Consider the following 26,335-nt stretch of genomic DNA (forward strand, 5'->3'; position numbering starts at 1 on the left):
AGTGCACCGTTACGATTCAAATATGATGTAATGGTATAGAAAAACCTTGCAGCTGAGTACCTATTGACAAAAAACATGATGCATTTGAGAAAAATGACTGTAAAGATTTTACCTATATCTGCCGTCGCCATATTGGGATAATCGTAATTGCAGTTACGACTATCTCTTTAATACCAGTGCTGTGGCACATCCAGAATATTTACATACCTGGAAGAATAGTTAGATGTACAATAAAATGTACTACAAAAATCAAACTTTTCACATGATAAAATTTCAATTTATGCTAGCATTGATCTTATAGATATAAGAACATGTGAAATGAGACAACTGTCCATCCAAGTCACAATTTTTAAAAGAAAAAAACGATTATAGGTCAAAGAAGGCTTTTCGACACGGAGCCTTGGCTCGCACCGAACAGGAAGCTATAAAGGACCATATAATTTGTCTAGTGTAAAATCATTTAAAAAGAAAACCCAACGGTCTTATCAATATAAAAAACGAGAAACGAGAATCACTTATGACTGGCCATATAAACAAACGACAACTACTGAACATCAGGTTCAAGAACACAAGGCAACAGTATTTTGACTATTAAAGAAACAAAATGCATAATTACATTTGTAGTTGTTGCCTTAGGGGACGACCATTTGATATTCTGGGGGGGGGGGGGGGGCCAGGAGGATCATTTTGAAAATAAATAACTCAGCCTTGATAATCACAAAAATAAATGGTTTGTTCTGGGGTAGTTTGAAAATAAATAACCTGACTTGCAATGTATTGAAAATAAATAACTTAGCAGGTCTATAGCTTCTTGGGCCTTCAGCGGTTCCAAAACACTTCAAATTTTTTTTTGCCTCGCTCCGCTCGGCAAAATATGTTGCACACTACTTTTCAAAAAGGCTAGGTAAACTAAATTAACTTTAATACTTTATATGTAGGCAATACATGTTTAGGCAGCCCATGTTTATTACTTTGGAATATATATAAATGATTCATTTCGTGAAGAAAATCATAAAATACTTAATCTAATTATACCAATTGTCTTTTATAATATACTTGTTACTATGTATTGGTGTTTCGTTTGTCCTGTATCGCTATGTATCATCTTAAAATGTTGTATATTAAATTGTCCTCTTGTACACAAGTATGTCTGAGGTTATGAATGAAATCTTGAATCTTAAAATTTCAGCAGGGAATTATGATCTTTTCTGATTAAATGGTACATAATGACTTGACTATACATGTATTATTCATAATTAACAAATATTTAAAAAAATTGTATGTTTTCGAATATCATAAATATAGTTGTGAAAATGAATAATCAGTCCCTTGCTTTAATGAAAATGAAAAATCTTGCTTCAATAGTGCAGAAAATGAATAATCTGTCCTCTCAGTTTACAAAAATGAATAACCGATCAAAAACAAATCCTCCTGCCACCCCCCCCCCCCCCCCCCCAGAATATCAAATGGTCGTCCCCTTATTTAAAAAAAAGTCTACAGATCATCATAAGCTGTGACCTTCTAAACTATAGTATAGACAGCTGTCCCCTGTCATAAGTACCGTGGCTGACTTGGAAATCACATATTTAACTTATACTACATTCCCCATAGCTTTTTTCCATTTTTGTTACAGTTCAGATTGATGTGTTGTTGGTAAAACTTTATTTTTATTTAAACCCCTTATTTCAAAAACCGAGAAAAAGGACATGATAAGGTTCGGCATTTCCCCATTCTGGAACGTTATATAACGTTGTTGTATTTACTTTCCACGTTGGTATTTACTAAATTTTTTTATTATTCCCGTCAAGCGTAGTTTACCGGAAGACAGCTGTACATGCGACACAGATTGAGAATTTTTTGGCGAAATATTGACACATGTTCGAGTCTGAAGCATTTATAAAACATTTCTTTGTCAAAGGAAAAAATAAGAAATGGGCAAACCAAAAAATAAAAACCGAAAAGGTCAAAATGACGACTTGTAAGTCAAAATTAAGTAAAAGATCTGATAAAAAGATGGCTTTCTGTTTTTTTAAATCACAAAAAAAATAATAAAAAAATATTAAAAAACTGTAAAGTCTCTTGGAAAAGCTTCTGTTGATGGACGGAAGGAATATTAAGATTTGTAGAGGTGTTTCAAATATAGCTAGTCATGATCTCTTGATTGTATACCACGTCTGTCACTTTGTTGTTGTGTCAGCCTTTTTTTTCGGTCAACATATTTCTACTTATCATCAATTGATTCTGGTATAAAAGAATGTTTTAATCCTTGATTTTATTTGCTAGTTATAAACATCATCTTAGTGTTTTTAAATTATATATAATTAGAAGCTAATTTCACAGAGGGAATACCACAAAACATACTTAATACACATGTATCCTACAGTGGAGTGGAGTTGTACATATGGTAGAAACTTAATAGTTGTGAAACATTAACCAGTTAACCTCTTATATTGTACATCTTAATAATATAGATGAATACAAAAAAGACTAACCCAGAAATATGATTGGGTTCTTTTTACATAAAGACTAATTATAGATTTGTGAAAGGTATAAAATTAAGTATTGCACCACTATCATGACTATTTCATCATATATCTCATACTACATCAGACTTAACAACAAACCACACACAAGCACTTGTAAGGTAATAACATCTATTTAGTTTAATTTATAAAAAAAACATAAGTTTAAAATCAGTTGTTATTCAAAATTCTTTTTAGGAGGGTGTTTTAATTTAAGCTTTTTTTTAAAGGGAACCTCATTGTCAATTTCAGAATTCCATTGTGGATTTCAGTGTGTGACAACCAGATTTTAGGATAACAATTTTTATGCAAGGTTGTTGTGTAGCAATAAGTGACTTGCCTTTTGCCATTTTGATATAAATGTGGACAAAGGAGGACATTATCTGATTCCATATAATTAAAGACAATACTAAATTGATAACCAATGTAATTTTTATGTGTCCAGTGTTTACAAATTTCTCAAAGTACATGTAGATGCCATAAATATATGTTGATAGCCATAAGAACCTTATAGGTAGATTAAAAACTAATAGTTTTTGTCTAACAATGTATAATTTGGGGTAAAAATGTGTGGCACTATTTGCACATGGCAATTGGTTTTTTTTACTATTTCTACATTTGCATGCAACCAACTTAAGAAGCTTTTTGAAATAAAAAACAAATATCTTATGGATTCATAATTCTGACTTTTTCCACCAAGGTTGAACAGGTTACGGGTCAGATTATTGCATTTTGCTGTTCCCAGGAAGACATTGATAACCCGTTTAAGGCCATTCCTTAATGTCTTTTATCATATTTATGTGTATCAAATTATTTACATGTAGATGGAGTTGTACATGTAGGCAAATGGGCATGTAATTTAAAACCAATACAAAATTTAATAATAGTCGAGATAAGTTTACATTCACACATTCACACAAATTCAACCTTCTCCCCCTTTCACAATCATAAATAATAATAAAAAACTTAATCTGGACAACATGAAGCAATCAAAGTATTTATTTGGTTGATAAGGATAAAATAATAAGTTGCAGATTGAATTTGCATCTTGTTTTAGAAGGCCATGACTTACTTTTCATAAAATTACAACTGTTTGACTTGATACATTTTATTATTTGGTGAAGAGTCTTCTTGTCATATTGACAAACCAGTTTAACTTCATAGCTGTGGATATGACTTCCTACAACACTTATGACCTCTTCAATAAAGTAATGATTGAAGGGGAAACGAAAGTTCTGCAACAATCTAAATTAATGTGCAAATTTTTTATGTTTGTTGAACATATCTTCGATATTGTAGATATACTTCTGATTAGTTTCAGATTGAAAACTTGTAACGTTACATATATTTGTATTTTAATTGATAAAATGGAAGTTTTAAACTGTGTTATCTGTTTTGTAGTGACAGTGACAACGAGGTTGATTTAGATCCTTTAGCTAACCAAGAATTAGATGAGCCAGCCACATCACAGAAACCTGCTGGAAAACATAAAAAGAAGAAGAAGAAAGACGATTGGTAAATTTATACATTATCAGATGTTTTAATAAAGCAAGACTCCAAGGTGATGGCCAGCACTTGTTCCTTTTATTTAAAGTCCTTTCTTCTCTTTCTCTTTTTTTAATTCAAATTTTGGTTTACCACAATTTCCTTTGATGGCTTAAATTTTGTGACCCCCCATGTAATAATGGGTTTTGTGGACAAAGTACTCCATTCATACCTGCCAACTGTCACTATTTGTGAGGGATTTCCCCCATGGAGGTTCCCAAATTGAAATTTTGAAAGAGCAATTTTGTACACAATTTTAAACAAAACAATTAATTTTACAATGTTTAAAGGCTTATAAAAGTATGAAGAAGCCAAAAAACAACATTAAAATGTATTTAAAGGCCCCCTTGAAGTTTTATAAAGACTATGGCAGCCATCTTGCACACAAAACCCCCATGGAGATTTTGAAAAGTTGGCAGGTATGTCCATTTTGAAAAGACAAATTAATACAAGTGGATGTGGCCGGGTACCGTACTTATAAATCCTGACACAAAAAGATACAATAAACAGATCTGAGTGATCTCACAGATATCTGACAGCTAGCTCAAAACCATTAACAACTAATAAAAAAATCATGCATCTAAGACTAAACCTGTATTTATTTATTGTAGGGAAGACGATGTTGCAGCAGAAATTGAGTCATTATCGATTGAATCAAAGAAGGGAGTTAACTCTGATACAGTTAATGAGGACGATCCACCTCCACAAAAGATAAAAGTAAAGATTGAGTTGTAGTAATTCATCACACATTTCACAGAGCATATGTATTCCATAGAGTTTGAGGTGATACCTAACACTACAGGGAGATAACTCTGTAAAATCAGCTGAACGTTTTAATGATGTTGTGTTCATAAGGGAATATTACGCTTTTCAATTATCAAAATAAGTGTTTGTTAAACTGCTATATAACCAGTGTAATTTTTCTGATAAAAGGGTTGGTTCAAATTTTTTGAAATTTTTATATATTTGTCAAAGGGTCAAAGTAAATACTTTATCAAAATTTTAAGAAAATTAAACGAGCCAAATTAATTTTTGTCAAAGTGTTAGGTTCCACCTTAAATTGACTTTTAACTTTTGACATTAAATCTACAGTGCAAAGGAAAAATATCAAATAGTGAAATACAAAATGTAACAACATAACAGAAAATTACATGTACCAATTATTAAGAAAAGGCAGAAGTTTTGTAAAAAGAGCTTATTTTAAAAAGGTCATGTTGAAATGAAATCTAAAGAGTGAAAAGTAATAAAGGATTTAGACGCAAAAATAATGAACCAAATTTATAAAATTGATACAACCAAAAACATTAATATAACTTGAGGTGATTTTGATTTGATATTTTAAAAATGTGAGTGAAACTGATTCAACTGTATATCCATACCTGCCAACTTTTCAAAATGCCCATGGGGGTTTTGCGTGCAAGATGGCTGTCATAGTCCTAAAAAATCTTCAAGGGGGCCTGCAAATACATTTTAATGTTGTTTTTGGCTTCTTCTTAAGCCTAAAGTCATTGAAAAATAATTGTTTTGTTTTAGTGCCAGTCTGCCTAAGAATCAGGCAGTGGTGAAAACATGACCAAAAAAACCCACCCAACTTGACATTGATTTCAGTTCATAATAAGTAGTTATGCACAAAAACAACATTCATTTCCATTTTCTGTTCTGGTAATAGAAGATACAATTTGGTTGAAATGCACTACAAATTAACGAATAAGGGGAGATAACTCCATAATTTGCTATCATTCTAACCAATTTTCTAACCAAGTTATTTGATATTACCAGACACACACAAACGAAAGACTAATACTTTTTAACTCAGGATGATGGTTAGTATTAAATAGCATGATTAGCTCGGTGGGTTTTTTCTTATCATGTTTTAAATTTTCCCTAAATTGCCTGATTCTTACAAAGACCGGTACTTTAAAAATTGCTATTTCAATTTGGGAGCCTCCATGGGGGAAATCCCCCGCAAATAGTGACAGTTGGCAGGTATGTATTTCCACAATTGAATTTTGTTGTGATTTACTAAGAAAGTAATGTGTAGAAATTGTCATAGAAAGTGGCATGAATTCAAAACAAGCAACGAAAACACTTTTAATTGAGGTTTACTTTTTTTAGTCAAAAAAGAAGAAAAATAAACACAAAAGTGAGTCTGAAGACGAAGGTGAGGAAATGGAAGAAGAAATAAAACAAGAGACAAAAGGAAAGAAGAAAACAAAACCAATGGCAACCTTTGATATGTTGATGATGGATGATGAGAGTGGCGATGAGATACCTTCTGATGTAAGGACATAATATTTTCATGAAAGATAACACTAGGCCACTGAAAGCTGAATTGTTAGTTCAGTCTAGGTGGCCGAGTGGTCTAGAGTGCTGGACACAGTGCAGACAGAATTGTCATAATTTTCTAACAGCAGGAGTCAAATCCCGGCGTAGGAAGAAAAAAAATTTGCTTCTGCAAATATGCAGATTTAGCATGGTTGTGTTGAAAATAAATCAAACTCAAGTCACTTCTTCATTCATACAACCATAAAGATAGTAAATTATGAAAATAAATTGTCTGAAAGTTTTGGAAAAGATCAAGAATATAAATTGTCTGAAAGTTTCTGAAAAGATCAAGAATATAAATTGTCTGAAAGTTTCTGAAAAGATCATGAATATAAATTGTCTGAAAGTTTCTGAAAAGATCATGAATATAAATTGTCTGAAAGTTTCTTAAAAGGTCTTAATAGAATCTTCTCTCAAAGAACTAAGCCAAATGTTATTAAACTTTAAGGGGATGTTTCTTGTGGGATGTAACTTGGAATTTGATCAATCCACAAAGATGTCCACCATTGCTAAAGGTGTGATGAAAAAAGGAAACTTTTTTATTTATTTTCATAGCAAAAACATAGTACACCTATACCCTTGAATTGTTTGTTCTCAATTATAAAGTTTTTTTAGGATGAAGAAGAGGAGACTCCAGTCATAGAAACCAAAAAAGAGGAAGTTGTAAAAGAAAAAGATAGTAAAAAGAAAAAGGATAAAAAGAAGAAGAAAGACCAGGCTGAGGAAGATATTGATGCACTTTTAGCAGACCTTGACAAACCTAAAGAGTCAAAAAAGAAAAAGAAGAAAAATAAAGGTAGGAATGAGTACAATATTTCAATGTTATCAATTGCAAGGAAAGGTTTCAATTGGGCTATATTTGTGCATTGAAAAATCCTACAGTGAAATACTGTGGATTTATTAATATTCATTGGATACTTATTTTCCTAGATTTTGTTGTTTAAAACAGAAGATCCACGAAATTAAATATTCAATGAATTCAGATTTCCAACAGTCTTTTATTTGGCAAAACCACGAAATCAAATATCTATTAAATTGCAAGTTTTCCTCATTCCACAAAAATTGGTTCCCACGAAGAAAAAAAATTAATCCATAGTATAATATCAACAAATTACAGAAAATAATTGGTGAAGTAGTCTTAACAAAAACTGTCATGTAAAAAATTAAAAAAAAGTAGATGTGGTATGATTGGCAATGAGACAACTATCCACAAAAGACCAAAATGACACAGACATTAACAACTACGTACGGCCTTCAACAATTAGCAAAGCCCACACCGCATAATCAGCTATAAAAGGCCCCGATAAGACAATGTAAAACAGTTCAAACGAGAAAACTAATGACTTGCCAAATAATAAAACAAATGCATCCACAGGTTAATTTAAATATCTGTTAGGTGACTTTAGCAGCCCCCAAAAAAAACCAGGACTTTGTAGTACAACCTCAATTACTTGTCCCTTAACTTAACTGACTTTCTACAAAAATCAATTGCTTTCAGATTTAGCCGGTGAAGAAAATGAGGAAGGCAATGAAATAAATGAAGAAGAAAAATTGGCAGCTGAAATTGAATCAAAGATGGCTGCTGTCAAAGTTGTCACTATAGATGACTTATATGATGATGATGAAGATGATAAAAAGAAAAAGAGAAAAAAGAAGAAAGGTAAAACTGAAGAAAAAGATGGAGAGAAGAATGAGGAACAGGAAGGAGAAGAAGGAACGAAAGAAGAAGGAGATGAGGATGATGATGAGTCAACAGTGAAAACTGCAGCACAAAAAAGAAAAGAAAAAAGAGATAGAGAAAAGCAGAAAAAATTATTAGTAAGTCACGTTGTAATAGGTATTTAGTTTTTTTCATGGAGATTAATACCTCGGAGTAAACTCTAGTTTAAATGGGAAGCAATTTTAAAAAGTTGGTTGATCTATTTTTATAAAGGTTTATGTTAAAGTTAGATTTGCATAAAGTTCCTTCCTATTATATTTATTTATCGTGGTCTCTTGAATAATAAAATAATGTTCATAATGGAGAATTTGGATTTCATTTAAACTTGCTTGCATTTAGTAAAGAAGGAGGAATGCATGAACATATTTGAAAATATGATTATTATCTTTTAAAGGATAAGAAAAAGTCCAAAGGTAAAAAGGAACCTGAGACTGGAGGGGAGACTGCTGCAGATGATGCCAAGCCAGACGGTTAGTCAGATTTTATTTAAGGTGGTACCCGACACTTTCACTAAAATTAATTTGGCTCGTTTAATTTTCATAAAATTTTGCCAAAGTATTTACTTTGACCTTTAATAAAGGTATTAAAATGTTAAAAATTTTGAATCAACCGTTTAGTCAGAAAAATTACACTGGTTATATAGCAATTTGACTAACACCAATTTTGATCATTGAGAAGCTTAATATTCCTTTTACAACACAATGTAATTAAAACGTTTAGCTGACTTTACAGAGTTATCTCCCTGTAGTGTTAGGTACCACCTCAAGTACAGTCAAAGCTGTGAAATGCATTTGTATGTGATTTCTTTATTTATAAACAAAATAATCCGCTACTTGACCTGAAAATATATTTGACAAATTTTCTTTTATTTTGAAGAAAACACATGGCCAATAAATGTCTAGTGTTTTTCTTTAATTCTAAATGCATGTCTCTGAAGTAATACAATTCAAGTTCCATGGACAAGACAATGTTCAAAGTATGAGACTAATACACTGAGGTTCTGTTAAACAAACAACTTAATTTATGCATTTATATTTAATACCAAAAGCCACAAGTCAAAAACATCAAAGGTCTTTGGAAATTTAAAGGTGTAAGTTGAATGCATATTGATTAAACAAATGTGTTTAATAAACTTTTAGAACAAATACAAATAATAGCATGCAACAAAATAGATACTGATACCAATAGTATATTCACCTGTTACCTATTACCTTATCTGTACGCTCCGCATCTAACAGGCACACCACCAAACGGTGTATTTAGAATTTTGATGTATACTGTTAAGTAAAAAATACTCCATTCCAGGCCCTTTTGTTTTCCAAATTATTAGTATTACCAATAATTGATAGGTTCCAGGTTGACGGGTTCAAACAGAAAGATTTTGAAATGAGAGAAAACTGCATCTTATAATCGGCATGACTTTATCAGATGACAATACCAATACTAAAATAAGGCATACACATAGTTATAAACTTTAATTCAGTCACCGACCTGCAATATCACGGGTGTGTTCTTGTTATATATAAAAAGCTGAACTAGTACTTTTACAATTCTATATTGCAGGAGAAAAAGGTGAAGATGAAAAACCAGCAGAGGAGGAGGAAGAAACAAAACCAGGGAAAAAGAAGAAAAAGAAAGGAGATGAGGAAAAAGATAAGAAAAAGAAAAAAGCACCAGTAAGACACTTGTTTAGATTGAGAGAAAAAAAGTTTTTAGAAAGTTTGAATTGAAACTAATGACAAAAGTAAAGTCACAAAAATATATTAAATTGATGTTTTTTTCCCATGACCTAATGATAATGGAATCAGATGAAGCAGTTATTATTAACCTAGTTTTATTTTGTAGGTTGCTATCATCAAAGCACAATTACAAGCACTGAAGGAAGAACAAGAAAGACTTCAAAAAGAAGAGGAAGAGAGAATCAGACTAGAGGAAGAACAAATAGCACAAATGGAGGAAGAGGTTAGTTACTCAGATCTACATTATAGAAGTGTTATCATTTATTACAAAAGTTACAGGTTTTTATGCCCCACCTACGATAGTAGAGGGGCATTATGTTTTCTGGTCTGTGGCTCCGTTTGTCTGTCCAGTTTCAGGTTAAAGTTTTTGGTCGAGGTAGTTTTTGATACAGTTGAAGTCCAATCAACCTGAAACTTAGTATATATGTTCCTTATGATATGATCTTTCTAATTTTAATGTCAAATTAGAGTTCTGACCCCAATTTCAGGGTCCTCTGAACATAGAAAATGATAGTGCGAGTGGGGCATCCATGTACTAAGGACACATTCTTGTTTGGTAATTGAACAGCACAGCTGTATTCGATGTTTATCCATAAGTGAAAAAGAGGCTAAAGATACTGAAGGGACATTGAAACTCTTAAGATGAAAATAAGCTGACAAAGACAAGGATTTAATGATCAATAATTCTCCCAATTGATCAACATACTGTGGGTTCATTACTATTCCCGCGATGCCTATATTGAGGGTCTCATTGGGGTGTTCCCATCCCGGATATCGCTTACTGTTTTGTCAGATTCCTGTATCCCACTTACACTATGTACGTAAGCAATTTTCATTTTTTGTCATTTCCCGGGTCCCACAAGACCTCATTTCTCGTTTTCACGCCACAATAATTTGACTTTCACGTGTCACACTTACAAAAAATAGGCAATCCCGCGTCATGCTTAGACCCCAATGAAACCCACTATATTTGTGTATTTCATGGGTACTGGTGAAACACCAATTTAAATGTTCAACACACTACACATATTCTTGAGGTGTGTATGCAGACTTTTAAAAAGTAAAACCATGACATCAAATTCATGAATAAAAAATATTTTCTTCAAAAAGAGGTACAGAAAATGTATTTAAATTTGGTTTGTTTCTGTTTTTTAAAAACTTGTTAACTCATTAGAAAAAACACAAGGGCTGTTCAAGATTTAATGCACAAGAATGGGAAGCACTTATTTTAGACTCCAACCAATCATAATATAAAATATCCATTTTACTTATTATTCTTGAAAAATATGGAAAAAAAATCTAACCACCTACAATTTGTAAATCCCCCTCCCTACACATGTTTAAATCTGGAACAGCACTAAGCACTATATACAATAGAGAATGGAAATTGGGAATAAAGCACTAAATACAATTGAGAATGGAAATTGGGAATAAAGCACTGCAGATAATGAAAAAGAAAGAAAAAAATGTGTTTAATACATGAACTACCATTGACCCCAAATAAGGAGTTGTAAAAGCAATAATTACAACTAAAAGCAAGTTTACAACCTTACTTTGTATTCATTATTGTTTAATTTACATAGAAAAAGAAAGAACAAGAGAAGAGAGAAAAGAAGAAACTGAAAGAGAAAGAGAGGAAAGAAAGATTAAGAGCTGAAGGAAAATTATTAACAGATAAACAAAAACAGGATAAAAGAAGAGCTCAGGAAATGTTGGAAGCAATGAAAGCACAAGGTTCGTATATAAAATTATTCCATCATACTACAGTTATAATCAAAAGTAACCCAACATTATTTTAGAATAAACATCAAATGGCAACTATACATCTTTTTTCAGTGAGAAGGTAAATGCACCCTTTAGCAATCTATTAATCCTAGTCTCTATTAAGTCTGAGTACACAGTTATCGTCCTTTGATTTTCGTTGTCCACGAATAAAGTCCTTAGTGTGGACAGTTTGTTACTTGCCAATTTTTGTTATACCCCTTCCAAATTTATTTATTTCTCCACGTTTTATTCCTCATATAGCAAGTAGGGGGGGGGGGGGGATGACACTGTAAAAAAAATTGGGTCATAAATATTAATGTAAAGTAGTGATTAGGTCCAGCTGAAAAAAGGTCAACAATTAGCTCTTAGGAAGCTGTCAAAAGATTTCAAGACCCCAATAACATAAAATTGTCCATATTTTGAGTTCGAGCTGATGAAGTTTTCTATATTTTGATATAATTTGTCCCAAAAGTAGTACAACACACTGAAAATATTATTGAGAAAGGGCAGATGGGATTTTTTATGCCCCACCTACAATAGTAGAGGGGCATTATGTTTTCTGGTCTGTGCGTTCGTTCGTCCGTCCCTCTGTTCGTTCGTTCGTCCTTCTGTTCGTCCGTCTGTTACACTTCAGGTTAAAGCTTTTGGTCAAGGTAGTTTTTGATGAAGTTGAAGTGCAATCAACTTGAAACTTAGTATACATGTTTCCTTTGATAAGATCATTCTAAATTTAATGCCAAATTAGAGAATTTATTCCAATTTCACTGTCCAGTAAACATAGAAAATGATGGTGCGAGTGGGGCATTCGTGTACTGTGGACACATTCTTGTTTTATTTTCATTTATTGTCTAAAAGAAATGCACTACGAAAAAACTGTTCTCGGACCTCATGTTGTAAATAAATTAACAATTGATGATCAGATCAAACTGAAGGCCTTCAGCATGCTTTCAGAATTTTATGTAAGAATGCAAGATACAAGAGCTGATTACTTTGCACATGTCGGAATAAAGATAAGCAAATTCATGGACTTCTTCATTAAAATTGTTACAGCTACTTCATCCATTTGAAAGTTTTTATAAATACTTTATTATTTTTTGTCGGTTTGTAGTGAAGACCACCTTCATCAATATAAAAATGATAAGATGTGGTATGATTGCAAATAAGATATTCAACTTTCCATCAGAGACCAAATGACATAAAAACTAACTTTAAGTCGTAACAAGTCCTCAACTTCAAATGAACCATGTACAAAAAGTCATACAAGAAAAACGAACAAACTGTTTTATGTAAAAAAACAATAAATGAAAAAGAAATATGATATACAGTATGAACAAAAGACAATCACTGAAAACTGACGACAGGCATATACTGTAGAAGCAGAAATTTTTGTGGATGATTTAATATCGTTTATTTGAATCCACGAAATTAATCCCCATGAAATCTTATTAAGACACAAAAACACGAAATTTTAACCCCACAAAAATAAGTGTTTCTACAGTATACAGAATTTGATATAAATGGTGTAACTATTTCATAGTGTCTATTAATTATTTATTATAGGATTTGAAATTCCATCTAAAGATGATGCACCTAAGAAAAGACCTGTTTATGACAACAAAAAGAAGAAAAAACAACAACAACAAAAAGCAGCAGGTAACTATATTGAAATATTTAGAGTTATCTGACTTACTTCATTCAAGCCATGATCACGTTTTGTTCTAAAACATTGTTGTTTGGTTTAGAGCAGACCAAACATTGAAAATGTATACTGTAAATTCAGAAATTAATGCGAGGTTTTTTATTATTGTGAAAAATGTGACTGAGTTGTAAACGCAATAATTTAAACTCTCGTTTTGAAATATTTTATATGAATTTAACAGGATTTTTCTCAAAATCATAAAAATTAAAATCGCATTTAAGGTCAAGGAACAGTAAATGGGCTATGTCGCAGATTTTGCTAAAAATTTGCATACAACCTTGGCTCGTTGAACTACAACTGAAAATCGAAAAAAATTATACATTAATCTCTTTTATTATCTGAAAAATTGCAGATTGATTTCTTTTAATATGGATGAACCATTTGTATAGAAAGCACATAAAATCGGCGAAAAACCTTCTAAAATTTGTCTTAAAATCGCCAAATCTCTAATTCTACTCCATAGATTTTTCTTAAAAAACTATATATTGTTGACACATACATTTCTGTTTTAATGATATAAAATAATCATAGGGTCACCGACTTTGTTTTCTGTCTAATAATCAATTTGATACCTTCTTGGTAGTGAAAAACGTCGAAAACCAATGTTTAACGGCCTGCAACGCGATAACGTTACGATTATTTCGACGTTTTGTTGGATTTTTTCACAAAGAACACAACTTTGAATGATGTATACCGTAAAAACGAAGTCGGTGACCCTATCTTTATTTTGCATCATTATAACGGAAATTTATGTATCAACAACATATGGTTTTTTAAGAAAAATCTATTGAGTAGAATTAGAGATTTGGCGATTTTAATTAATGAATGGCTATTATTTATTTTGATTTTATTGAACCATAAAACTAATTTTTGACTCTTCACATTGAATAATCCGCGAAGCGGATTATGTAAAATGTGAAAAGTCAAAAATTAGTTTTATGGTTCAATAAAATCAAAATAAATTATTGCCATTCATTATAAATAAATTTCTATAAAAAATAAGGCTCAAAGAACTTTTTATATTATTTATATTAACAATAACAACCGTACACACATGTTGGCGTATGAATACACAACGTCAGAGTGGGCGTGTCGCTATCAAAATTGACAACATTGGAAATAAAACTAATAATGTTAACCAATCAGAAGACAGTAAAAACACAAAATTTATTTATGACAAATTTAAGAAGGGTTTTAGCTGATTTTATGTGCTTTCTATACAAATGTTCACCCCTTTTGTATGAATTCAAACAGTAATATTTCAAATGATAATTGAGATAAATACATTATTTTTTCGATTTTCAGTTGAAGTAAATCGAGCCAGAGATGTATGCCAAATTTTACAGAAATCTGTGACATAGCCCATTTACTGTAACTTGACCTTAAGTCTAAAATGACAAAATCGCAATAATAAATGCATGCAATAATTTCTGAATTTACAGTATTAAATGAGATTAATTTGCAGTAAAGTTATTAGCCATTAACTTTTGGAATTCATTGGACATTGAATGTCTCAATGTCCAGCTGAAGGACGCCTCCGGGTGCGGGAATTTCTCGCTACATTGAAGACCTGTTGGTGACCTTCTGCTGTTGTTTTTTATTTGGTCGGGTTGTTGTCTCTTTGACACATTCCCCATTTCCATTCTCAATTTTATCTTTGAAAAAAACAAACTTTTCTGTTTTAAAAATACTCCTTCTCAAAAACCCTTGTGTGCAATGCATTTTAATACTATAGCTTAGCTTTATACAAAAAAAAACACCTTCTCAAAAACCCTTGTGTGCAATGCATTTTGATACCATGGTTTAGCTTTATACTATTATCTGCTTGTGTGTGTAATAGCCAATATATTGTATAAACAAAACAATCATTTTGTGCCCTTTTAACTCATGACACTGATATCATTTATCTATTCTTTATTATAGATGGGACAAGTAATTCTGGAAATTGTTGAAATTTATATAAAAAAAAGAAGATATATATAGATTATTACATTGATACAAGTGGATTATCGGATTTATCCAATCAAGATAGTTAAATTATCAATTTTAAAGTCAGAGCCTCAGCAAAGACTTTAAAATTAATAATTTAACTATCGAGATTGGATAAATCCGATAATCCATTTGTATCTATGTAATAATGATAAAAAAGATAAATTTTCCCTTTTTAGCTCACCTGGCCTTAAAGGCCATTTGAGCTTTTCTCATCACTTGGGGTCCGTCGTCGTCGTCTGTCGTCGTCTGTCGTCGTTAACAATTTTTATACGACCGCAAATTTTGAAAATATTTTCGTCGTATATTGCTATCACGTTGGCGTCGTCGTCGTCGTCGTCCGAATACTTTTAGTTTTCGCACTCTAACTTTAGTAAAAGTGAATAGAAATCTATGAAATTTTAACACAAGGTTTATGACCATAAAAGGAAGGCTGGTATTGATTTTGGGAGTTTTGGTCCCAACATTATAGGAATTAGGGGCCAAAAAGGGCCCAAATAAGCATTTTTTTGGTTTTCGCACTATAACTTTAGTTTAAGTTAATAGAAATCTATGAAATTTTGACACAAGGTTTATGACCACAAAAGAAAGGTTGGGATTGATTTTGGGAGTTTTGGTTTCAACAGTTTAGGAATTAGGGGCAAAAAAAGGGCCCAAATAAGCATTATTCTTGGTTTTCGCACAATAACTTTAGTTTAAGTAAATAGAAATCAATGAAATTTAAACACAATGTTTATGACCACAAAAGGAAGGTTGGTATTGATTTTGGGAGTTTAGGTCCAAACAGTTTAGGAAAAAGGGGCCAAAAAGGGACCCAAATAAGCATTTTTCTTGGTTTTTGCACCATAATGTTAGTATAAGTAAATAGAAATCTATGAAATTTAAACACAAAGTTTATGACTATAAAAGGAAGGTTGGTATTGATTTTTGGAGTTTTGGTCCCAACAGTTAAGGAAAAAGGGGCCCAAAGGGTCCAAAATTAAACTTTGTTTGATTTCATCAAAATTGAATAATTGGGGTTCTTTAATATGCCGAATCTAACTGTGTATGTAGATTCTTAATTTTTGGTCCCGTTTTCAAATTGGTCTACATTAAGGTCCAAAGGGTCCAAAATTAAACTTAGTTTGATTTTAACAAAAATTGAAACCTTGGGGTTCTTTGATATGCTGAATCTAGAAATGTACTTAGATTTTTTATTATTGGCCCAGTTTTCAAGTTGGCCCAAATCGAGGTCCAAAATTAAACATGGTTTGATTTCATCAAAAATTGAATAATTGGGGTTCTTTGATATGCCAAATCTAACTGTGTATGTAGATTCTAAATTTTTGGTCCAGTTTTAAAATTGGTCTAAATTAAAGTGCAAAGGGTCCAAAATTAAACTAAGTTTGATTTTCACAAAAATTAAATTCTTGGGCCTCTTTGATATGCTGAATCTAAGCATGTACTTAGATTTTTGATTATGGGCCCAGTTTTCAAGTTGGTCCAAATCAGGATCTAAAATTATTATATTAAGTATTGTGCAATAGCAAGTCTTTTCAATTGCACAGTATTGTGCAATGGCAAGAAATATCTAATTTCACAATATTGTGAAATAGCAATTTTTTTTTAATTAAGAGTTATCTTTCTTTGTCCAGTATAGTAAGCAAGAAATATCTGCAAGAATTTTTTTTAATTGGAGTTATCTTTCTTTGTCCAGAATTAACTTAAATCTTTGTTATATACAATATACAATGTATATTCACTTTTTACTACCAACTGATAAATTTAAATAATCTTTACCATTCAGTGATAACAAGCAGTTTTTTTTACATCTTAATATTTTATGATGTATTTAAATGAGTAGTAATTGTTGCAAACTCCATTAGAATATTTTAATTGAAATTAGTTTTGGAATAAGGGAAAGGGGGATGTGATTAAAAAGTTGGGTTCAATTTTTCTCATTTGAAATTTCATAAATAAAAAGAAAACTTCTTCAAACATTTTTTTGAGAGGATTAATATTCAACAGCATAGTGAATTGCTCTAAGAGAAAACAAAAATTTTAAGTTCATTTGAATACATTCATTCTGTGTCAGAAACCTATGCTGTGTCAACTATTTAATCACAATCCAAATTTAGAGCGGAATCCAGCTTGAATGTTGTGTCCATACTTGCCCCAACCGTTCAGGGTTCAACCTCTGCGGTCGTATAAAGCTACGCCCTGCGGAGCATCTGGTTCAAACATCTTCTCCTCTGAAACTATTGAATGGATTTGAATGAAACTTAGCATGATTGTTCCTTAGTATATCCTGCACAAAGTGTGTGCTTGGATTTTTGATCCGTCAAAAAACATGGCCGCTGTTACTTAAAATAGAACATAGGGGTCAAATGCAGTTTTTGGCTTATATCTCAAAAACGAAAGCATTTAGAGCAAATCTGACATGGGGTAAAAATGTTCATTAGGTCAAGATCTGTCAGCCCTGAAATTTTCAGATGAATCAAACGAACCATTGTTGGGTTGCTGCCACTTTATTGGTAATTTTAAGGAAATTTTGCAGTTTTTGGTCATTATCTTGAATATTATTATAGATAAAGATAAACTGTAAACAGCAAAAATGATCAGCAAAGTAAGATCTACAAATAAATAAATTTGACCAAAATTGTCCATTGACCCCTTAAGGGGTTATTGTCTTTTAAAGACAATTTTTCACAATTTATTCATCATATTTGCCAACTTTAAAAAATCTTCTCCTCTGAAACTACTGAATGGATTTGGATGAAACTTAGTATGATTGTTCCTTAGTATATCCTGCACAAAGTGTTTGCTTGGATTTTTGATCCGTCAAAAAACATGGCCGCCGTTACTTAAGATAGAACATTGGGGTCAAATGCAGTTTTTGGCTTATATCTTAAAACGAAAGCATTTAGAGCAAATCTGACATGGGGTAAAAATGTTCATTAGGTCAATATCTATCTGCCCTGAAATTTTCAGATGAATCAAACAATCCATTGTTGGGTTGCTGCCACTTAATTGGTAATTTTAAGGAAATTTTGCAGTTTTTGGTCAGGGCTATTCCAGAAAAAAATGTATGGGGGGGTTGGAAGGCACATTGTATTAATAATATATGGGTGATGGGTATCAGAGCAACTTTTCACACTATAATGCACTATAATTCTCAATTACAATTGTGTGGGTGGTGGGTGCTGACAAAAACTGCCTTCCAACCCCCCCATACATTTTTTTCCGGAATAGCCCTCATTATCTTGAATATTATTATAGATAAAGATAAACTGTAAACAGCAAAAATTATCAGCAAAGTAAGATCTACAAAAAAGTCAACATGACCAAAATTGTCAATTGACCCCTTAAGGGGTTATTGTCCTTTAATGACAATTTTTCACAATTTATTCATCATATTTGCTAACTTTAAAAAATCTTCTCCTCTGAAACTACTCAACCAAATTCAACCAAACTTCAACTGAATGATCAGTAGGGTGTATAAAATAAAATTTGTGCTTTATTTTCGTCAAAAAACATGGCCGTCATGACTAAAAAAGAACATAGGAGAAATTGATTTTTTTTTTGCTTTGAAGAAAATAGGACGATTCAAAGAACATTTAAATAAATTGAAAAGCCAAAATAATCATTGATGAGAGATTTAACCAAAAAAATTCAGGTGAGCGATTCAGGCTCTTGAGAGCCTCTTGTTTCTAAACCAAAATCCCCTTCTGGCAGCTTTCCACAAAGTTGTCAATTTCATTAACAGGTAGCTGAGAAAGGTTATGACCCTTTGACTCAGCCAATCATCTTCTGAGATCATCAGCAACCACACGTTGATTAAATTTTTTTATACAATAGGTTCGGAAAGGGATATATTTCCTTAGAATTAGAGAAATACTGGTATATGATATAATGAAAATATGACCCCCATAATATTTCCATTCATTTTTCTTAGAAGCACAAGAAGAAAGAACACCATCTCCTTCAGAAGAGACAACAGTAGAATCAAAGGATGAAGCAACAACACCAACTATCGAGGAGGTGGAACCAGTAGCCGATACCAGTACACAGGAGGAAGAGAAGGAAGAAGAAGGTGACGATATAAAAGATGATTGGGCGGCTGACAGTGAAGATGAAGAGGAAAAATTGAAGAAGACTGAAACAGGTATAGCTCACATGATGGTCCAAGTCAAAACATCTCTTAGGTTTGTATAGGGGTAGTGATGGTTATTCAATCATAATATTTATCTGCATTTTATATACTGTGGATTTCTTGGGTACAGGAGAACCACAAATTTAAATGTTCAATGAATTTACAAATTTTCAAATGGAAGGTATGCAGACTTTACCAAAACCACGAAACTTAATATCCACAAATATGCAAGTTTTCTTCAAACCACGAATTTTGATACCCACGAAAATAAATCAATCCACAGTATGTGTATTTTATATAGAAAATAATTCAGTTGTAATTCAGAGTGTTTTCAATTCAAGTCTTCAGAAATTACCCTATTTCACAGCTAGTTATTAACAGCAATCACACTAAAAAAAATTTGTCTAGCCCGCCAAAGCAAAATTTTGGTGTCTCAATTTCATTTGTTCATGAACACTTAGAGTTTGGGTTTACTGATACAAAAAGTGTGATAGATCATTACGGTAGTACCTAACACTACAGGGAGATAACTCTGTGAAGTCAACTGAACATTTTAATTACATTGAGTTATTAAGGGAATATTAAGCTTCTCAATGATCAAAATTTGTGTTTGTCAAACTGGTATATAACCAGTGTAATTTTTCTGACAAAACGGTTGGTTCAAAGTTTTTGAAATTTTTATATGACCGCAAATTTTGAAAAAAATTTCGTCGTATATTGCTATCACGTTGGCGTCGTCGTCGTCGTCCGAATACTTTTAGTTTTCGCACTCTAACTTTAGTAAAAGTGAATATAAATCTATAAAATTTTATCACAAGGTTTATGACCACAAAAGGAAGGTTGGTATTGATTTTGGGAGTTTCGGTCCCAACATTTTAGGAATTAGGGGCCAAAAAGGGCCCAAATAAGCATTTTCTTGGTTTTCGCACTATAACTTTAGTTTAAGTTAATAGAAATCTATGAAATTTTGACACAAGGTTTATGACCACAAAAGAAAGGTTGGGATTGATTTTGGGAGTTTTGGTTTCAACAGTGTAGGAATTAGGGGCCACACAAGGGCCCAAATAAGCATTATTCTTGGTTTTCGCACAATAACTTTAGTTTAAGTAAATAGAAAATAATGAAATTTAAACACAATGTTTATGACTACAAAAGGAAGGTTAGTATTGATTTTGGGAGTTTAGGTCACAACAGTTTAGGAATTAGGGGCCAAAAAGGGACCCAAATAAGCATTTTTCTTGGTTTTCGCACCATAACTTTAGTTTAAGTAAATAGAAATCTATGAAATTTAAACACAAGGTTTATGACCATAAAAGGAAGGTTGGTAATGATTTTGGGAGTTTTGGTCCCAACAGTTTAGGAATAAGGGGCCCAAAGGGTCCAAAATTAAACTTTGTTTGATTTCATCAAAATTGAATAATTGGGATTCTTTGATATGCCGAATCTAACTGTGTATGTAGATTTTTAACTTTTGTCCCTTTTTCAAATTGGTCTACATTAAGGTCCAAAGGGTCCAAAATTAAACTTCGTTTGAATTTGACAAAAAATTAATCGTTTGGGTTCTTTGATATGCTGAATCTAAAAATGTACTTAGATTCTTGATTATCGGCCCAGTTTTCAAGTTGGTCCAAATCGGGGTCCAAAATTAAACTTTGTTTGATTTCATCAAAAATTGAATAAATGGGGTTCTTTGATATGCCAAATCTAACTGTGTATGTAGATTCCTCATTTTTGGTCTTGTTTTCAAATTGGTCTACATTAAAGTCCAAAGGGTCCAAAATTAAACTTAGTTTGATTTTAACAAAAATTGAAATCTTGGGGTTCTTTGATATGCTGAATCCAAACATGTACTTAGATTTTTGATAATAGGCCCAGTTTTCAAGTTGGTCCAAATCAGGATCTAAAATTATTATATTAAGTTTGTGCAATAGCAAGTCTTTTCAATTGCACAGTATTGCGCAATGGCAAGAAATATCTTATTGCAAAATATTGTGAAATAGCAATTTTGTTTTTAATTAGAGTTATCTTTCTTTGTCCAGAATCAACTTAAATCTTTGTTATATGTACAATATACAATGTATATTTACTTTTTACTACCAACTGATAAATTAAAATAATCTTTACCATTCAGTGATAACAAGCAGTTTTTTTACATCTTAATATTTTATGATGTATTTTAATGAGTAGTTATTGTTGCAAACTCCATTAGAAATTTTAATTGAGATTAGTTTTGGAATAAGGGATAGGGGGATGTGATTAAAAAAAATGGGTTCAATTTTCTCATTTGAAATTTCATAAATAAAAAGAAAATTTCTTCAAACATTTTTTTGAGAGGATTAATATTCAACAGCTAGTGAATTGCTCTAAGAGAAAACAAAAATTTTAAGTTCATTAGAACACATTCATTCTGTGTCAGAAACCTATGCTGTGTCAACTATTTAATCACAATCCAAATTTAGAGCTGAATCCAGCTTGAATGTTGTGTCCATACTTGCCCCAACCGTTCAGGGTTCAACCTCTGCGGTCGTATAAAGCTTCGCCCTGCGGAGCATCTGGTTATATTTTTGTTGAAGGGATTAACTTTGACAAACTTTTATGAAAGTTAAACGAGCTAAATTAATTTTAGTCAAAGAGTTAGGTACCACCTTAAGAATAAATCAAATTGATCATTTACATTTTCTTATTTATGTCTTTGGTCAAGATTGGTTATCAGCAGTTCTTTTCTCTATATGTATTCAAGCATGCAACCCATTTCACTCAGTATTCTCTTTTTACTTCTATTTATTAGTTACATAAATTCACAGTAGAATCAAACATCATACATTTATACTTCTTTTAATCTCTAAATATTTCTATTATGAATGTTTTTACATCTCTTATTAATTTAATTTTGGATGTAACATGTCTTCTGATTGGCTGACGTTATTTTGTTATGAGCCCATAGACATAATTAAGTCAAGTGACCGTGACGTCATCAACGTTTTTTCATGGTTTTCTATGGTTTAAAATGGAATTTAGAATTAAATTGTAAGAAATGACTGTAATATTTTTTCTGTCTATTTGAAATAACATAAAAAATGTGGTGCACACGGTTAAATAACCCGCTAAGCACGTTATTTAGTGTGCACCACATTTTTAGCTATTTCGGGCCAAGTGAGCTTATGCCATCACTTGGCGTCCGTCGTCGTCTGTCGTCGTAAACTATTTCAAGAATCTTCTCTGAAACTACTGGGCCAAATACTTCCAAACTTCAACTGAATGTTCCTTAGGGTATCTTGTTTATAAATTGTATCCGAAGTTTTGATCTATCAACAAACATGGTCGCCATTACTAAAAATAGAACATAGGGGTCAAATGCAGTTTTTGGCTTATAACTCAAAAACCAAAGCATTTAGAGCAAATCTGACACGGGGGTAATATTGTTTATCAGGTCAAGATCTATCTGCCCTGAAATTTTCAGATGAATCAGACAACCTGTTGTTGGGTTGCTGCCCCTGAATTGATAATTTTAAGGAAATTTTGCTGTTTTTGGATATTATCTTGAATATTATTATAGATAGAGATAAACTGTAAATAGCAATAATGTGCAGCAAAGTAAGATTTACAAATAAGTCAACATGACCGAAATGGTCAGTTGACCCCTTTAGGAGTTATTGCCTTTTATAGTCAATTTTTAACCATTTTTCGTAAATCTTAGTAATCTTTTACAAAAATCTTCTCCTCTGAAACTACTGGGCCAAATACTTCCAAACTTTAACTGAATGTTCCTTAGGGTATCTAGTTTATAAATTGTATCCGAAGTGTTGATCTATCAACAAACATGGTCACCATTGCTAAAAATAGAACATAGGGGTCAAATGCAGTTTTTGGCTTATAACTCAAAAAACAAAGCATTTAGAGCAAATCTGACATGGGGGTGATATTGTTTATCAGGTCAAGATCTATCTGCCCTGAAATTTTCAGATGAATCAGACAACCCGTTGTTGGGTTGCTGCCCCCGAATTGGTAATTTTAAGGAAATTTTGCTGTTTTTGGTTATTATCTTGAATATTATTATAGATAGAGATAAACTGTAAATAGCAATAATGTGCAGCAAAGTAAGATTTACAAATAAGTCTACATGACCGAAATGGTCAGTTGACCCCTTTAGGAGTTATTGCCTTTTATAGTCAATTTTTAACCATTTTTCGTAAATCTTAGTAATCTTTTACAAAAATCTTCTCCTCTGAAACTGCTGGGCCAAATACTTCCAAACTTTAACTGAATGTTCCTTAGGGTATTTAGTTTATAAATTGTGTCCGAAGTTTTGATCTATCAACAAACATGGTCACCATTGCTAAAAATAGAACATAGGGGTCAAATGCAGTTTTTGGCTTATAACTCAAAAACCAAAGCATTTAGAGCAAATCTGACATGGGGTATTATTGTTTATCAGGTCAAGATCTATCTGCCCTGAAATTTTCAGATGAATCAGACAACCCGTTGTTGGGTTGCTGCCCCTGAATTGGTAATTTTAAGGAAATTTTGCTGTTTTTGGTTATTATCTTGAATATAATTATAGATAGAGATAAACTGTAAACAGCAATAATGTTCAGCAAAGTAAGATTTACAAATAAGTCAACATGACCGAAATGGTCAGTTGACCCCTTGAGAAGTTATTGCCCTTTATAGTCAATTTTTAACCATTTTTCGTAAATCTTAGTTATCTTTTACAAAAATCTTCTCCTCTGAAACTACAGGGCCAAATACTTCCAAACTTTAACTGAATGTTCCTTAGGGTATTTAGTTTATAAATTGTGTCCGAAGTTTTGATCTATCAACAAACATGGTCACCATTGCTAAAAATAGAACATAGGGGTCAAATGCAGTTTTTGGCTTATAACTCAAAAAACAAAGCATTTAGAGCAAATCTGACATGGGGGTGATATTGTTTATCAGGTCATGATCTATCTGCCCTGAAATTTTCAGATGAATCAGACAACCCGTTGTTGGGTTGCTGCCCCCGAATTGGTAATTTTAAGGAAATTTTGCTGTTTTTGGTTATTATCTTGAATATTATTATAGATAGAGATAAACTGTAAATAGCAATAATGTGCAGCAAAGTAAGATTTACAAATAAGTCTACATGACCGAAATGGTCAGTTGACCCCTTTAGGAGTTATTGCCTTTTATAGTCAATTTTTAACCATTTTTCGTAAATCTTAGTAATCTTTTACAAAAATTTTCTCCTCTGAAACTGCTGGGCCAAATACTTCCAAACTTTAACTGAATGTTCCTTAGGGTATTTAGTTTATAAATTGTGTCCGAAGTTTTGATCTATCAACAAACATGGTCACCATTGCTAAAAATAGAACATAGGGGTCAAATGCAGTTTTTGGCTTATAACTCAAAAAACAAAGCATTTAGAGCAAATCTGACATGGGGGTGATATTGTTTATCAGGTCATGATCTATCTGCCCTGAAATTTTTAGATGAATCAGACAACCCGTTGTTGGGTTGCTGCCCCCGAATTGGTAATTTTAAGGAAATTTTGCTGTTTTTGGTTATTATCTTGAATATTATTATAGATAGAGATAAACTGTAAATAGCAATAATGTGCAGCAAAGTAAGATTTACAAATAAGTCTACATGACCGAAATGGTCAGTTGACCCCTTTAGGAGTTATTGCCTTTTATAGTCAATTTTTAACCATTTTTCGTAAATCTTAGTAATCTTTTACAAAAATTTTCTCCTCTGAAACTGCTGGGCCAAATACTTCCAAACTTTAACTGAATGTTCCTTAGGGTATTTAGTTTATAAATTGTGTCCGAAGTTTTGATCTATCAACAAACATGGTCACCATTGCTAAAAATAGAACATAGGGGTCAAATGCAGTTTTTGGCTTATAACTCAAAAACCAAAGCATTTAGAGCAAATCTGACATGGGGTATTATTGTTTATCAGGTCAAGATCTATCTGCCCTGAAATTTTCAGATGAATCAGACAACCCGTTGTTGGGTTGCTGCCCCTGAATTGGTAATTTTAAGGACATTTTGCTGTTTTTGGTTATTATCTTGAATATAATTATAGATAGAGATAAACTGTAAACAGCAATAATGTTCAGCAAAGTAAGATTTACAAATAAGTCAACATGACCGAAATGGTCAGTTGACCCCTTGAGAAGTTATTGCCCTTTATAGTCAATTTTTAACCATTTTTCGTAAATCTTAGTTATCTTTTACAAAAATCTTCTCCTCTGAAACTACAGGGCCAAATACTTCCAAACTTTAACTGAATGTTCCTTAGGGTATCTAGTTTATAAATTGTATCTGAAGGTTTGATCTATCAACAAACATGGTTGCCATTACTAAAAATAGAACATAGGGGTCAAATGCAGTTTTTGGCTTATAACTCAAAAACCAAAGCATTTAGAGCAAATTTAACATGGGGTTATATTGTTAATCAGGTCAAGATCTATCTGCCCTGAAATTTTCAGATGAATCAGACAACCTGTTGTTGGGTTGCTGCCCCTGAATTGATAATTTTAAGGAAATTTTGCTGTTTTTATACGACCGCAAATTTTTTCAAAATTTTCGTCGTATATTGCTATCACGTTGGCGTCGTCGTCGTCGTCGTCCGAATACTTTTAGTTTTCGCACTCTAACTTAAGTAAAAGTGAATAGAAATCTATGAAATTTTAACACAAGGTTTATGACCATAAAAGGAAGGCTGGTATTGATTTTTGGAGTTTTGGTCCCAACATTTTAGGAATTAGGGGCCAAAAAGGGCCCAAATAAGCATTTTCTTGGTTTTCGCACTATAACTTTAGTTTAAGTTAATAGAAATCTATGAAATTTTGACACAAGGTTTATGACCACAAAAGAAAGGTTGGGATTGATTTTGGGAGTTTTGGTTTCAACA

At 32.1% G+C, this 26,335-nt stretch overlaps 1 protein-coding gene across 1 annotated transcript in view; it reads left to right on the plus strand.

The window, feature by feature from the left end:
• Positions 1-1,802: 1,802 nt before the first annotated feature.
• Positions 1,803-26,335, plus strand: part of LOC134696622 (eukaryotic translation initiation factor 5B-like) — a 90,487-nt gene continuing 65,954 nt past the window's right edge. The window contains exons 1-12 of the mRNA XM_063558492.1: positions 1,803-1,978; positions 3,924-4,037; positions 4,679-4,784; positions 6,183-6,347; positions 7,008-7,188; positions 7,891-8,210; positions 8,507-8,582; positions 9,676-9,788; positions 9,958-10,074; positions 11,435-11,585; positions 13,176-13,268; positions 19,238-19,447. Of these exons, the coding sequence (XP_063414562.1) occupies positions 1,932-1,978; positions 3,924-4,037; positions 4,679-4,784; positions 6,183-6,347; positions 7,008-7,188; positions 7,891-8,210; positions 8,507-8,582; positions 9,676-9,788; positions 9,958-10,074; positions 11,435-11,585; positions 13,176-13,268; positions 19,238-19,447 (1,693 nt within the window). The 5' untranslated portion in view covers positions 1,803-1,931. The remainder of the gene's footprint in view (positions 1,979-3,923; positions 4,038-4,678; positions 4,785-6,182; positions 6,348-7,007; positions 7,189-7,890; positions 8,211-8,506; positions 8,583-9,675; positions 9,789-9,957; positions 10,075-11,434; positions 11,586-13,175; positions 13,269-19,237; positions 19,448-26,335) is intronic.

Source organism: Mytilus trossulus, chromosome 14, assembly GCF_036588685.1.
Source record: "Mytilus trossulus isolate FHL-02 chromosome 14, PNRI_Mtr1.1.1.hap1, whole genome shotgun sequence".
Taxonomy (NCBI): Eukaryota; Metazoa; Mollusca; class Bivalvia; order Mytilida; family Mytilidae; genus Mytilus; species Mytilus trossulus.